General features: G+C 40.3%; 1 protein-coding gene across 1 annotated transcript in view; it reads left to right on the forward strand.

The window, feature by feature from the left end:
* Nucleotides 1-16464, forward strand: part of Cenpe (centromere protein E) — a 68421-nt gene that overhangs the window by 1604 nt on the left and 50353 nt on the right. Inside the window, exons 2-13 of the mRNA XM_031375589.1 lie at nt 998-1089; nt 2393-2482; nt 2600-2718; nt 3299-3418; nt 4046-4127; nt 4285-4352; nt 4432-4497; nt 8277-8328; nt 10550-10637; nt 11518-11647; nt 13062-13181; nt 14509-14667. Of these exons, the coding sequence (XP_031231449.1) occupies nt 998-1089; nt 2393-2482; nt 2600-2718; nt 3299-3418; nt 4046-4127; nt 4285-4352; nt 4432-4497; nt 8277-8328; nt 10550-10637; nt 11518-11647; nt 13062-13181; nt 14509-14667 (1186 nt within the window). The remainder of the gene's footprint in view (nt 1-997; nt 1090-2392; nt 2483-2599; nt 2719-3298; nt 3419-4045; nt 4128-4284; nt 4353-4431; nt 4498-8276; nt 8329-10549; nt 10638-11517; nt 11648-13061; nt 13182-14508; nt 14668-16464) is intronic.

Below are 16464 nucleotides of genomic sequence, written 5' to 3' on the forward strand. Positions count from 1 at the left end.
TTTTGGTTGGTTGGTTGGTTTTTGGGAGGGGCAGGTTGGTTTTGGTTGGGGAGGAGGTTATTTTGAGATGGAGTTTCACTGTGTAGCCCTGGCTATCCAGGAACTCAGTTCCATAGACCAGGCTAGCCTCCAACTCAAGAGACCCACCTGCCTCTGCCTCCCTAGTGCTGGGATTAAAGGTGTGTGCCACCACTGCCCAGAATTTTGAAACATTGTATTGCAGGGTTCTCAGGTAATACAAGATCTCTCTCAGCTCAGTAGATCTCAATTTCCCAGTCTCTGTGCCACACTCAGAGTACTGCCGGCCTACTCTGCATGTGGACTGTCTGGTGATGTCATGACTTGGCACCTCTGCAAGGCCCAGTCAGCTGGGAAGTTGACATTTCAAACATAAGGGGATGGGGGCACTGGGCTTGGTAGGCGTCTTTGGGCTTCTGCACTTTCCTGGGTTGCATCGGTCGGGCTGTCAGAGGAGGAGGTGGCCACGAAACGGCAGCCTACTCCCTCAGAGCTGGCAGTTTGCAGAACAAAAGCATAATATTCTTTAAGAAATAAAACAAACCAGACCAAACCAAACAAAAAAACCTTTCGTTTTGCTTTAGAGCCTCCAATGGGAACTCACTGTCCTGCCAGGAAAGGACGATTTTGTTTGCTTTCAGAGCTGACTTGAGGTGTTTTCCCATTTCCTTTCTTTCTAGATGACAAAATTATGTCTCGTGTGAAAAGTCAGACACCCCTAGCAAAGGGTCCTAATACACAGTCAGAGTCGCACTCTGAACTGCTCTTCACGTGCTGTCAGAGTGAAGGGCTTCAGTAGGGCACTGGTGAGAGGCAGATCTTGAGCTCCATTTGGGAGAGCTGAGTCCTGACCCTTCCAGAGTAAGACGCTGTATGTTACTGCTGTTCTTCAGAACATGAAATGTTGTATTGTCCTTCCTGTGGTGTGACCACCAGAATCACTTACAGCATTCTAAAGTGTGGCATTCTATTCTTCCAGAGAAGAAGAAGTTGGAGAAGCCACTCATGTGTACTGGAAAACAGATAACAATGCTATTTATCAGAGCGATGGGGGCAGATCATTCCAATTTGGTAAGTTTATGATCAAGTCAGTTAGCTCGTAGCCAGGTGGTGGTGACCTCTACTCCCTGCACTCTACAGACTGAAGACGAGGGATCAGGTTCAAGGCCAACCTGAACAGCAAAAGAGTGTTCTAAATTGAACCATTTTCCGAGACCCTAGGTTGTCATCTTATTATTAAAACTAGGAAGACAACATTTTGAGCACAGAGCTTAGGAAATAAAATGCTTCCTAGTAAACAACCATTTTTTAATATATATATTTTTGGTTGGTTGGTTGGTTGGTTGGTTTTGTTTCGAGACAGGGTTTCTCTGTGTAGCCCTGGCTGTCCTGGAACTCACTCTGTAGACCAGGCTGGCCTTGAACTCAGAAATCCGCCTGCCTCTGCCTCCCAAGTGCTGGGATTAAAGGCGTGCACCAGCACCGCCTAGCTCATTTTTTTAATATATTAATATAATTTTTAAAGGCAAGACTGTATGTTTAAGAGATTATAAAAACAAGATTAAAAGTTTCCTAAGCATCTGGACTCTATACTTTAGAGGTTTTGGTGGCCCTAATTGCCTAAACATCTATCAAGTCTGCTTAATCTGAAATCCTAACTGTACAACCTCTGCATGGCGCTTGGCTTTCCCATTTTACCTGAGGACATATTTTTTTTGGATTTTTGAGACAGGGTTTCTCTGTGTATCCCTGGCTGTCCTGGAACTCACTCTGTAGACCAGGCTGGCCTCAAACCCAGAAATCCGCCTGCCTCTGCCTCCCAAGTGCTGGGATCAAAGCCGGCACTACCACCACCCAGATTTTGTTAGTTTACTAACCAAAGCAAAGAGTGGCAAACTTAAGCAATGCAAATGCAGGTAGGTGATTATTTCCTGTAACAATTGTTTTCCTGATTCAGCTTAAGCTAGGCTCTTAAAAAACAAGATATGTTATAAAACAAAATTTCTCAAAAATTAATAACAGCTCACATTTCCTATGTATTAATATGCTGACAATAATTCTGTAGAGATAATAATGTACCTGTGTTACACATTAGAGACAGGGGCCCAACATTTCATGTGTCTAATGAGGATTGGTACTAGCATGGTCTAGAACCCGTCTCAGCCACTATGCTCTGCTGACCCTGAAAATCCGGAGAATGGTTTCTCTATGTGAAGACCATTGCATTTTCTTCTTGAGAAGGGTTTTTCTGAAAATACAGAAAGTAAGGAAATGTCCTAGAATGCTAGATCCTCACAGTTTATTTCTTTGGGTAATTACTAATTCTTTGAAAATGCAGTTGATATGTTTGGTTGAGTTTCTGTGTTCTCTTTAGATCGTGTCTTTCATAGTAATGAAACCACGAAGAATGTGTATGACGAGATTGCAGTGCCGATCATCAGCTCTGCCATACAAGGCTACAATGGTTCGTATTCACTTCCTGTCGCGGCGCCCACTCCTTGTGCTGACAGTGTGGTTCACTGTAAGCTTGTTTTGAATCGTCTCGACTCTATCCCTGATGTATCCCTTTGCTTGTTCACAGGTACTATATTTGCCTATGGGCAGACTGCTTCAGGAAAAACACACACAATGATGGGTTCTGAAGATTGCCTGGGAGTTATACCCAGGGCAATTCATGACATTTTCCAAAGGATTAAGAAGGTAAGAACCGAGACTTCCCAGCACACACAGGCCAGTCGTGACAAGCGAGTAGCAATGGCTGTTTTCTTTGTGTGACAACGACAGAGAAGGGGAAAAGCCCGGCACTGATTCACACACTTTACAGAACTTGGAGATCTCTGATTTATTTTTCCACTGAGCCCCGAAACAGTCTTTCCAACAAAACGTAGACTGAGTTAAGCCGCAGGGGATCCTGTCAGAAGGGCCATTAGTCCCACATTAGCCTTGTTGGGTTACTAGCAGTTCTTAGGAAGTAAATGTGCGATAGAGGATGGGAGCAGTGGGCTGCTCCTCATCTGCTGGGTGAGCTTGCTTTTACACGAGCATTTTTATTAAGGCAAAAGCTTCAGAGCTTTCTTTTTAGCCTAGACAGTGGGCCCGGGCGCTTTCTTTGTCGCTGTAGTGTTTTCATTATCTCTGAAGCACTGCTTCTCTGCGTACTCTCAATTAGAACCATGGGTCCTGTTGGCTTTACAGCTGACCTTTCCTCTCCGTGTGGATGGACGGTGCTGGTTTACAAACGGGCTGCTTTCTGATGTTAGGTCATGCTGTTTCCTCCTAGTTTCCTGAGAGAGAATTTCTCCTACGGGTTTCTTACATGGAGATCTACAATGAAACCATTACAGACTTACTCTGTAATGCTCAAAAAGTGAAACCTTTGATAATTCGGGAAGACATCAACGTGAGTAAAAGATCTGGAATGGGTCTATCAGCAGTCACGTGGGGCTGGCATTCAGGGGGCCCACAAGCAGGGAGAGAAAAGTCACTGGTTGCTTTCCTGTGTGTCTAACTCCAGGGCACCCAATTTGTATTCAATAGCCACACAGATGGCCCGAATTAACTAAATGAGTCACTGTACTAAGTCATGTTGGGGTCGATAGTGATGGGAGGGAGGAGTGTGGGGGAATGTCCACTTATATGACAGGGTCATATAGCAAATGAATGGACTTATTAAAACCTTGGTGAATTAAGGTGACTAAGGGCATAAAGTGTATTTGATACAGAAAGTATAAAATAAAAAGGTTCTGTTGCAAATGCCTGTTCTAAATGTATGAAAGTTCAGAGTTGAACAGATTTGGGGTCTGGTTAATTTTGGTGTATAATGTTTATATTTATTTGCAAGGGTTCTTAAATAATGTTTGTAAAGTAAAAAATAATTTTGTGTTCAATGTACACAGGAAACAGTGAATAAGTTGCTTTTTCTACAGAGCAATAGTTCCATTTTTTTACTTTCCCAATACTACAGTAGATTGTAACTTTGGAGGCAAACTTTCTTTCTCTAATCTTTTTATGATTAAACTGTTTTCAGAGGAATGTATATGTTCCTGATCTCACGGAAGAAGTGGTCTATACAGCAGAAATGGCTTTGAAATGGCTCGCAACAGGAGAAAGTAAGACTGTAAAGTCATATGAGAACTAGAAAGTTACATTTTTATTGAACTAAAATAAGATAGTCTTCAAGTTAGACTTGCTGCATTGAGCTAAAGTAAGCCTCATGGTTTTTCTTGGGTTTTAAATTAATGCAATTGGTATAACTCGTTTTTACAGAGAACAGACATTATGGAATAACCAAAATGAATCAAAGAAGCAGTCGTTCTCATACGATTTTTAGAATGGTAGGTGATTCTGTTTCTCCCTATATTTGGTCTTTCCAAAGAATTTGCTCATTTTTGACAAATTGCTTTTTCTGTCTAGATTTTGGAAAGCAGGGAAAAGGCTGAGTCTTCTAATTGTGACGGCTCTATCAAGGTGTCTCATCTGGTGAGCATTTATAAATCCTAACTTCCCATGTGGACACAAACAGATGGGCTACCTCCTGGATGCTTGCTATACTAAGAACAGTTCACTAAGTAGGAAGAAAGGGTCAGGAGTTGGCATCGAGTGGGCACAGAAGCAGCCTCAGGTGTAAGGTTGGAGCGTCTTTGTTTCTGAATGTGATCTCTGTAGAATTTCAGCTGAGTCTCCTTCCAGCCACCAACAAAGTCAGAGCTTTGTTTCTCTTTCCTGAGAGCTGAATTTTAGAGTTTGGATATGTTTCTTAAATCCTAGTCAGGATAGTTTAGAATTGTCCGATAAAATAACAATGACTAGGTGGAAAACTATTATTTGTTTGTAACAGGGAGAAAGCATGTTGATAAATGGTGGGAACTTTGTTTTGTTTTACTATCTAATGGTCAGCCTTAGGACCTTCTTCTACATGCTAGGCAATGTTCTACCACTGAGTGCCACCCCCAACTTCTAGCCCATGAGCAGTATTTTAGACCATAAATCTCTTAAACAGAAAAGAGATAAAATGTTCATTGTTTAAAATGACACATTGCACAGCCTCTGCTTATTACACTGTCACTGACTATGAGCAGTATGCAAACATTGCTTATTACACCATCACTGACTATGAGCAGTATGCAAACATTGCTTTTTGCTGCGTGGGTAAACCTCCCATTAACCTCCTCCTTTAGCAGGTGTCACCATGTAGCCCAGGAGCGCTTTAAAATCATAATTTTCCTGCCTCGCCCTCTCCAGTGTTGAGATTGTAGGTACTGCCACGCTCTGATAAAGCAGATGCTAACATGTAGTCCTAACTTCACCTTACTTTGCTGAAAACATGAATGACTTATTTTAATAGATTTTAGTGTTTTAACTTAATAACAGAACCTCTACCTAGCCCATTTTTTTTCCAAGTCCGACTTGTGATATTTCAGAATAATGTTGACATTTTTTAGTTGTAATACTCTTTTTTTATGAATAAAATTTTTTTGTCTTTTTAAATTATCTTTAATCTTTTTTCACAATCTAGTCATTATTCCCCCTCCCGGTCTGACCTCTGACAGTTCCTCATCCCATTTCCCTGCCCCTCCTATCTCCAAGAGGTTGTCCCCACCCCACCCACCCTGCCAGGCCTCCCCACTCCATGGGGCCTCCAGTCTCTTAAGGGTTAGGTGCATCTTCTCCAACTGAACCCAGACCCAGCAGTCCTCTGCTGTATATGTATGTGTCCGAGGCTCATATCAGCTGGTGTATGCTGCCTGGTTGGTGGCTCAGGGTCTGAGAGATCCTGGGCTCTAGGTCAGTTGAGACTCTGGTCCTCCTACAGGATCACCCTCCTAATACCCTTAGCCTGTTTATTTTGTTTGTTCCTGGCTGATTTGCCATGTGTGTGTGTTAGGAGTCCAGCCTGTCAGCCTGTCTGTCTAGCTCCTGTGGAACTCTGTAGGAACAACGTGTTTCCTTTTGGAAACATCTTCTGGCTCTCTGGGTGGCTGCTTTCTGGTTGTGCTGGCCTTGGGAAGTGTTCCTCTCCAGCTTCAGTCAGCTCTGCACTGTGTAGATTGTCTGTATTGTCTACTCTTACCCAGCTGTCAAAATTGAGAGCGTTCTGTGGCCTTTCAGGTTCGTCTGTACTGATGAACACCAAAGCTTTATTTTAGTAAAGGTTTTTGAGTTCTAATCCATGTCTCCCTCAAGATTTCTATGTTAATGTATACTACCTATATCTGACATCTCAGTGTATCCAAAACCAGTCCTTCCTTCCACAGTTAACTGTTCTTCTTAGAGGTTTGTTTGGGTTTTTTTTCCCAGAAAAAAAAAAAAACAACTTTCTACACAAAGACAGGAAACCTAAGTCTTGGACTCTTTCTGAAGTTGTCCCATTTCCTAGTGATACCATCTTGGTACAGTTCTGTGTATATTGTACTCTAAATTACTCTGTCTCGTGATTCACTACAGCGGTCTAGCATGTGGCCTCCTTGGCTCCAGTGTTCCTTTCTTCAGGGTATCATACAGATTTGTAAGAATACTAAATACTATTCTGTTAGGTCATTTCACTGGTCAAGGTCTGGCCACTCCAGCTGATGTCCCTTAACTTCCTTCCAAAATTCTACAAGCTCCAGTCTCAAAGTGCCTGAATACACTCATTTTTACTCTGTTCACTCGCTACACTGCCTCCATGTCCACTGTGCTCGTGTGCTGCTATATCTGAATAACCTGTCGTGGGCACTAAAAGGACAACTAGAAGGATTGAGCTTGGACCAGAGAACAGGAGTACGTGATTACTGTAAACCCTTGAAAATCACCTCAGAGAAAGGAAGCTTTTCTTCTCTTTCTCTTCCATATCATGAGGGTGGTACTGGGCTCAGACAAAAGATGCCTCTCCAGTGCTACTGCCTCTCAGGTCAGTGGACGTGCCCTGTCCTGAGCTAGGCTGCTCCCTTCACAGCTGCATCCCTACGTCTGCGTTCTGCCTGGGCATCAGCTCTTGGCTCCCCGACCACTCTGCACTCAGGGCCACAGGTGTTCCTATAGGAAGTTGAATCACTCTGTATTACTCTCGTGCATAAATCTCTCTAGTAGCTTCCTTTTCATTTAGGAACTCCCATGTTCTCAGTCTTGCTTACAAGACACTGCATACCCTGGCCCCTGCCTACGGCCAACCATTGCTGCTTCCATTCACCGGTGGTGCCATAGTGTCCTTTCTTAGGTTTGGTGAATGTTTGGTTTGGCTTATTAGGACAGGGTGGCCTAGAACTCTGCATAGTCTAGGCTAGCCTGGAACTCACTCGGGAGGCAAGGCTGGCTTGCAACTCATGACACTCCTCCTCCCTTTACTTCCCAGGTTCTAGGTTTACAGATGAGCAGCTGGATCCTTTCTGGGTTGGTAGTAGATACTCTAAGGGGGTCTGCGTTGAAACCAGCATGCTGATCTTTCTGTATATATAGTGCTGTTGCTGTTTAAATCTTATCTGATTCCCTCTTTGTCGTTCACATGGCCTAGTCTCATGCCTTCCCTGTCCCCTATTCCAGAGAACATATTGTGTCCCTCTTTGCCCTTTTCCAGCTGCCTCTTTGAATCTTCTCATGTATTTATATATCCCTTCCCTCTTCTCAAATATTTCTTCTCAAAAATTCTCCATAGAATGTGAGATCTGTGAGAGCAGAGCGTTTGCATGGCTCCCTGCTGTTGCCCCAGTACCTAATACACTGCCCAGAGTGTAACAGATCACCTGTTTTTCAGTGTCACTTATAAAATTTAAATAGACACCAGTGCTTTAACCATGCTACAGTGCAGTCTGGTACACACATGGCCAACCCAGCAAAATAAGTCCTGTAAGAAGCCTGACCTCTAGTGAGCTTGGCCATGCATGAAGGATGTACTCACCTTAGGTGGCCGAGAATGCAGGTAAAGAGAGCAAGGCTCCATTGAGAAGAGAGAGGTTAGTGTTTCCCCTGGTTCTTGAATATTGAATAAGGACAGTCTAAAACATTAGAAGTAAAAGGAGCAGCAAAAACTAGAGCAGAGGCCGGGCTGGTAGCTTTGGGTTTCTAGGACATTCCTCCATTACACAGAGTATTTATAAAGAAAGAAGGAGCAAGACGTGGAAGCCAGTGTGGCTCAGTGAAAAAAGAAGAGGCCCAGACAGTAGGCTGGGAGTGAGGGTTCAGCGAGACATTCCAAGACATCATATCTTTAAAGTATTCCTTTACTGAGTTAGAATTTCTTCTTTCTAGTTACACCTCCTAAACTATTTTCATCTATCCTACAGAATTTGGTTGATCTTGCAGGCAGTGAAAGAGCTGCTCAAACAGGAGCTGAAGGTAATGAGAACTTTTTAATATCTGACCATTTTATGTTAAAAGTACTGATAATATAATGATTTCCATATCAGTCTTTATTATAAAAATCAAACTTCATTACTTTGACCTACAGCACCAACTTAAAATTCAATTATGTGGTTGTTAGTGCTTTGTAGCTGGGAAGCCCAAGGATGTACTGAGAATCATCTACACGTTCTTAACTAGTTAGAAAATTAGGAAAGAGAGTGGGAGGCAGCCTTCTAGGACTAATGGACTGACTCTATACTTTGCTATTTACCTTGACACCATACTTCAGAAAGCTTTTGCTCCCTTAAAGATCATAGTGACCATGACTAGTGCTGAGAAGAAAAAGAAAAATAATGAAAATCGTTCCAGGAAGACTAGTATCTGAATGGCAGAGCTCCCAGATGTGTCCATAGGAAGAGCTGCAACATCAGGCCAGATTTAACTAGATGGGTTCTAAATTTCCATAAGGTTGGCCATTTGGTTCATCCCATTCTCCTTATATGAGTGATAAAACCTAAGGAAGGCCAAATAAAAGGTAGTAAGGTTCAAATGATAAGAGGTAATAATAACTCTCATAAGCGAGAGCCAGTTTGAATGTTTTAGTGGACAAAAAGACTAGACCATTTTAATGTGTTATCTAGGAAAATACTCAAAGGTTGTGTAAAACCAATGTAAAGTTTGTAAAACTCAAAGGTGAAAAGACTTAATGAAAAAGCACACTTATAAAGGTGCAATTGTGTGTGTGTGTGTGTGTGTGTGTGTGTGTGTGTGTGTGTGTGTGTGCGCGCGCGCACATGTCCTAGATTTAAAATATTTCTAATTGGGGCTGGAAAGATGGCTCAGCGGGTAAGAGCACTGATTGTTCTTCCGCAGGTCCTGAGTTCAAATCCCAGCAACCACATGGTTCACTCATGTGAACCACCCATAATGAGATCTGATGCCCTCTTCTAGTGTGTCTGAAGACAGCTAGAGCGTACTTATTTATAATAATAAAATAAATCTTTTAAAAAATTTCTAATTAAATCAAATGTACATTGTTGTGTTTAAACTAGATACAATGATGTATGAAGTGTGTATGGGAAGCAGGCAAGACTATCTGAGAGCAATCTGAGGATAGTGAATAGAGATTCAGCCCCACAGGCTAGTAGAGTGGAGCTACAGTAACTAGACTTGTGTCACACTGAGTTGGTTGTCAGCTCACTAGAGGGGCGAGAGGTTCACACCTGTACCCCCCAGCACTCAGAAGGTTAAGCAGGGAGGCTAGCCTGGGATCCACAGGGAGATACTATCTCAAGGAAAGGAAGGAAATGAGTGTTTTTAAGTTAAAATTCAGTATGCAGTGGGAGAGGCTGACTGTCTACTACACAAAGTCTAGAAGTAGAAAAGCCAAGCTGACAAACAGTAAATCCTGATGGAAGGAGTAAACGGGGCTTTATACGCTGACACTCCTCATGCACTGGAAGATCTTACACCCCACAGGTAACTAGCATGGCAGAAAGAACATTGGCCCCTAAGTATTTGTCACAGTGGTTTTATAGGATCTGTGTATTGTAAAGCTGTGTCTTTCAGGGGGCCGATGAAACTGGGGTCAACATACTTGGAGTTAGATGGTGTAAAATGAATGAGGCCAACCTTTAATGGTAGGGAATTTTTTTCTGAAATACATTTTCAAGGGAAAAGGCAAATTACAAAGTAACATAAATAGGCCATGTAGGAAGGGGAAGGAAGATGAGTTTGTATGGGAGTAAGTCTGAAAGACAAGGCAAGGGAGTGGTAGGCTTCTAGTGGGGAGTAGGAGCTGTCTGAACTGGAGAAGTGAGCATGTGCCTTTTCAAGGTTTGCATTTTCCCTTTAACTTTTTGAACAGTTTTAACATTTTAGCAGTTTAAAGAGAAAAATTCCTGGCATTAGTTGGAAGTCTGTGATTACCTTTATAAAAAGTAGATTTGAACTGAGAAGTTAGAAGAAGGACTTGGGAAGTAGGCTGGTTCTCCTCCTCTTAGTCACTTTATTTTATGTTGTTTTCTCTCAGGTGATGACATTTCTGCTTGACTTAATATGTAGTCAGACTAGGGAGAGAGAATTCCTTAGTGTTAAAAGTGAGTTCAGGCGGAACTCACAGCATAGGTTTTAGCACCCACCGTAGCATCTGCCTTCACCTTACAAGCAAGCTCTTTATTCAGTATGGATGTTAATTTTTACATGTTTAATCCAGGTGTGCGATTGAAGGAGGGCTGTTTTATAAATCGGAACTTGTTTATTTTGGGACAAGTGATTAAGAAACTCAGTGATGGACAGGTTGGGTAAGCTTCATTATATACTTACTTACTTAAGGCTTTTTTATTAGATTGAAAATTGTAATACTTTAGTCATAATCAAGTGTGTTGATTTCTTCTACACTTTAAAAAGGGTTTGGATTTCTGTAAGCTAACTTTTTAAAGCATGTGTGTTTCTTTGAGATGTGATGATTGTACATATTTACAGAATACAGTGACATTTTTTAGTGCACATGTGATGTGCAAGGTAATTGATATTTCATCAGTTAAGAGTCTGGGATAGTTTCAGTTGTACAGCTGACCATGTCTACATGCTCCTAAGAATGTGGGAGCCCTGGGTGATTTGGCTTGCTGCCTCTAGCCATCCTTTCTGAGGCCCTTCCATGGCTGATGCAGTGCACACCGCCTGTGTCAGACCCCAGGAGATGAAGATCTCCGCTCACAGCCCAGCCTCACCATGCTCTGCATCCATATCCTACTCTGAACCATTTTCCTGCATTTTTGTTTTCTTTTTAATTTTGCACATACAGTTGGTCATCAGAGGACAGCTCTTGGGAATCACTTCTCTCCTGTCACCTTGTAGGTCCCAAGGGTCTGACTTAGAGTCTTCAGACCATAGCACGGGTGCCTCTACCCACTGAGCCATCTACCAGTCTAAAGATCCCTGTTTTTTTTGTCTTTTTATTAGAATATGTTATACATAATTTATGAGCATAGTTTCTTGTACATATAAATCTAACCTGAATTTAATTCCTACCTTAATTATTTTAGTTAGCAGTGTGATCTGCCTTATACAGCCTGTAAAAATTTAATTTATAAAATTATAACTGACTGTTCATCTTTTTAAAGGAAAACATTTTTTCATACATTCTCAACCTCTTTCTTCCCACACTTGCTTCTTACTAAGTGGTTTCATAAATTACCGAGATAGCAAATTAACACGAATTCTTCAAAATTCCTTGGGAGGAAATGCGAAGACACGCATCATCTGTACAATCACTCCAGTGTCACTTGATGAAACCCTGACCACCCTGCAGGTGAGTTTCTCATGTCAGACACTGTCGGGAACGAATGGCTTTAAGAAGAAAACGTCATCTACCAAACTGACAAGTTGTTTTTCTATCATTGACGTAATATCTGTAATAAAATTGATGTATAGTCTAATAAATAACATTCCTTAATTTAATTTTCCAAGGATTCAGTAATTTTTATCCCATTTCTGTAGTTTTGGGCACAGCCAATACTTTTAACTGAATGGTTTGATATTTTCTTTAAATAACTCATATGTTTTCTATTGATACATAGTCACTAGAGGCTTTATATTAGATTTATAAGCAACAACAACAACAACAAAAAACTAGTGTTAATAGTGCCACAAATAAGAATCAAAAAATATATAATAAATGTAATCAAACATTTAGTGAATTTCTACTAACTGTAGACTGCATATGAGCTGCAGGCCTGAATTTTTCATTTAAAAAGAAAAAAAAAATAGGAAACAAGTTAATGTAGCAGCTTTCTTGGTGAGGGAGTCAATGTTGTTAATATGGATATATTAAGATAGTGTCATATCCTTGCTTTAGCTGTCGCAGGGTTGGGAGATGTAGCTTGGTAGAATGTTTGCATAGCATGCACAGGCCCTGAGTTTTCCCCACTGTGAAAAGGGTTTTAATGTTTTACAACTGTGCTTGGTGGCACATGCCCAAAATCCCAGGATTTAGGATGCTAAACCAACTTCAGTAACATAAAACACATTTTCTAAAATAGAAAATAAGTTAAGTCAGGTATTGGGAAGCAGAAACAACATAATTCCTCTGAGTTTGAGGCTAGCTTCATCTACCTGTCAAGGTTTGGGTCAATCTGAGACATATAACAAGCTTCTGTCTAGAAAAAGAAAAAATTATAACCATTGAGTACTGGGTCAAGGTACTGCCAGCCCCACAGAGTTTATAAAGTAGAAGAGACTTGGCTTCCAACATGATTACCGTGCGTTAGTAAACTGCCTAATAAGAATAGTGTCCTGGGAGCTAAAGAGAGGCTCAGAGGGCAAAGCACTGCCTTCACTGTGTAAGTACTAACGTTCAGATTCCTGGTCCCCAAGCTGGGCAGACATAGCGACTCTCAGAAGGCCAAATGAGCGAGCTCCAGGTTCAGTAAGAATCCTTGCCTGAGTAAAGAAGGTGAGGCAATGGAGGAAGATACTGAACAACCCTTGTCTTTTGTAAACACACATAAACATATGCACACATGTGTTCCTTACACACATGAACACATATACATATCACCATCCCCACAAAAAAAAAAGAGAGAGACTAGAGTAAAAGAAAGGTAAGTCCTTTCAGCAGGAGTGCTGTTTCCTTTGCAATGAAAGTTGGTTACAAGAAACAAGTATTATTGATAATTGGAATTATTTTAGCATTGAACATCTTATACTTTTATGTTTTGTCCTAGTTTGCCAGCACTGCTAAGTATATGAAGAATACTCCTTATGTTAATGAAGTGTCAAATGATGAAGCTCTCCTGAAAAGATACAGAAAAGAAATAGTGGATCTTAAAAAACAATTAGAGGAGGTACGTATGGTTTTTATTTTGGTAAAGGACTAAGAGCCAATATAGAATAATGGAGATTTGCCGAAGAGACTATAAATTTATAAATATCTGAATTTCTGTAACTTAATTTTAAAACAAGCAGGTTTTAACTTAAAATAATTCAGTTCATAAAACTTTAGCATTAGAAATAAGGATGGTAGAATGCCACCTGGCATGCAAAAGGCCCTGGGTCCATCTCCAGCAATGACAAAAGGAATTCACTACAAAATACCTTGTTTCTGACAGTTGGAGATGTCACTAAGTTGGTAGGGTGACTGCCTGGTGTGTACAAAGGCCTGAGCTCAATGCCCAGCACCTCAGAGAAAGCCTGGTGGTGGGTGGCTATAGCATCTTGAAGTTGGAGGTAGAGAACTCAGGGAGTTCAGGACTATCCTGTGCTGGGTACCAGTTTCTAGACCAGCTTACACTACATCAGCTCTAAATAAATAAATAGGAGGGGTTTCTTAAAATTCATGGGTTTCTTGAAATTATTAAGCTATGTTAAGGGACCATATGTCTATGTATGTGGCATGTACACTAAGCTAAAGCTACCTTGTGTATTTTGACACTCTCCTGAATGCCTCCTACACTGAGGGCAGGAGCTAGCCCTCAAATCATAGACTGGTCAACCTGTCACTCCACCTCATGTATTTTAACCATCATACTCCCACATCTCATAAAACCTTTCACTTTAGGAATATTTTTTAATGAGCTGAAATGGCAAATGAAACAAGACCATCTCTTCTTTTACAGTCACTTTCAAATTTCAGTTTCTATGACTTTCCCACCTATTGGTATCTTCATAGGTAATTAATAAAATGAACATTACCCCCACTGACAACACAGTAGCATAATGAGAAGAAATGTATGTATTGTATCTCTTAAGTTTAAGAAACTATAGGCTTTGGTAACTATATGTTGGGTTTTTGTAGGCAGATAATATCTAGTCTATAATAAAATTACATATATAATATATAATGTAATATTTTTATAAACTTATATTATAAATATTATATTATAATATATTATATTATATATAATGTTATATATATAATGTTATATATAATATAATATATTATTATATATTATATAATATAATATATTATAAATATAATATTATAATATTATAAATATTATAAATAATATTACATATAAACTTATATGTATAGTTATTTATAACTTTATTATATATACTTTAATAAAATTAAAGTTCTCATACTTACATACAAATGTAATTTTCTTTGTTGAAGCTACTTTCAAGGCCTCAAGTTTGCTACATTTATGGTTAATGTAGCCCAATATTTCTTAGGTAAATACAAAGACTCGGGCACAGGAAATAGAAAAGGATCAACTGGCACAGCTTCTGGATGAAAAAGACTTGCTTCAGAAAGTTCAGGATGAGAAAATTAAGAACCTGCAGCGGATGGTGGTGACATCATCTTCTATTGCATTGCAGCAAGAGCTAGAGGTGTGTGCAAGGTGGCAGTTTGCATGTGGGATACAAAGCAGAACAGGCCCTTTCTGTCTCTTAAGGGTCAGTACTTTCTATCCAATGCTGTGTATTTGCAGTCTATCATCCATACCTGAGATGTGGGATTCCTACTCCGCAACCCTCACTTGAGGAAGTACTCACTTCACAGTTCTAGGCTGTCAGTAAAGACCGTCTGAACTGTGACTGTTAGTAAAGGCTAGTGAGATCTACAAGATGACTTAAGAACTAAAATCACTAGGGTTTACTCAATAGTAATGCTTCCTCGGGAAAACTGATGGACAGGAAATCAGTGGAGGAATTAAAGGCCCGCCCCCCAGCAGTGTGCTTTTGGGTTCCCTGGGGTAGGTTCCTCTGTATCCAGTAGACATGAGGGAGTATTTTCGTTTGGAAGGTAGCCTTCAAAGCCAGACCAATTGAACAGTTCACCTTGGTTCCTTCAGTTACTATTGACCTTACCTGAAGGATACCTTGATATCCAGTTCCATGAAAGTGTGTAACAACCCTTTCTATGGAAAGTCCTAATGTAAACCATCGGTGTAATCATCAGTAGGCATGCTGTGTAAGTCACTAGGAGATCTGCAGACACTGAAGAGCTGTTAACAAGAGATGGATGGGAAACAGCTCAGTGGAAGATGCTTCAAGAGGAAATATGTATGACCAAAAGCTTAGAGGGTTGCAAAGACAGGATAGACGCACTTTGACCTTAATGCACAGTGGCCAGGTCATAGCAAAGCACATTGAGGAATTTGAATGTGGCATTGTGCTAAGGACAACAGAGCCTTGTAGGTGACATCAAAATTGCAATTTAGACTCTCAATTACCATAGATGGAGAAGACAAGATATTCCATGGCAAATCCAAGTTTACACAATATCTTTCCACAGAATCCAGCCCCACAAAGGATAATAGATAGAAAACACCAACATAAGGAGCAAAACTACATCCTAGAAGAAGCAAGAAAGTAATTTTTGAACAAACCCACACAAATCTAATTTCACTTCTAACAACAAAAATAACAGGAAGTAACAATCACTTTTCCTTTATCTCTTAATATGAAAATTAATATTACCAGCATATCCTAATCAATTGAAATTCCAAAGTATGAGGAATTAGAAATTTGTTGGCCATCATCCAGTGGTCTCTCTAATTTGGTAATTGGAGAAATAGGTCCAATATTGTACAATCCATATACACTTTGAGCTTGTTTGTTCGTGACAGTGTCTTGCTGTGTACCACATAATGTTCTTGAAATCATGCTTCTCCTATCTCAGCCTCTCTATTAGTAGGATTGTTTATTTGATCTTTTTACACTATACTGTGGTTTTCAGAACAGCTTACATTTTCAAAATTATTTATACAGCCAAAAGAAATGTAGACAGTTAACTTGGGAGGTGGCTTGTAAGAGAACAACAAAGTGAGACTGAATGTTTTGCTTGATGTTTGTAACTATTGTATCAAGTTTGAAGAAGAGGACTTTATAAGTTACTCTTTCTCTGAGATGAATGCTTTTCCAAATTATCACAGCCAATGAACCAGATTCTTACCCTCACCTAATGTCTGTGCCACTCTCCAAGGAGAACCATTGTTCACTGGAACAGTTGGTGAATGACTTTATGGATAGACCATCTTAATACACACACCATTTCTTAAATGAATGTAACTTGTTCTCTGTGGGCTGAGAATAAATTCACTCACTCAAATCAAACAGCTTTGACCATAGCAGGAAGTCTGTATCCAAAAATCGTGCCTACAATTCATTTCTTGGTGCAGCAGA

Source organism: Mastomys coucha, unplaced genomic scaffold (genome assembly GCF_008632895.1).
Source record: "Mastomys coucha isolate ucsf_1 unplaced genomic scaffold, UCSF_Mcou_1 pScaffold16, whole genome shotgun sequence".
Taxonomy (NCBI): Eukaryota; Metazoa; Chordata; class Mammalia; order Rodentia; family Muridae; genus Mastomys; species Mastomys coucha.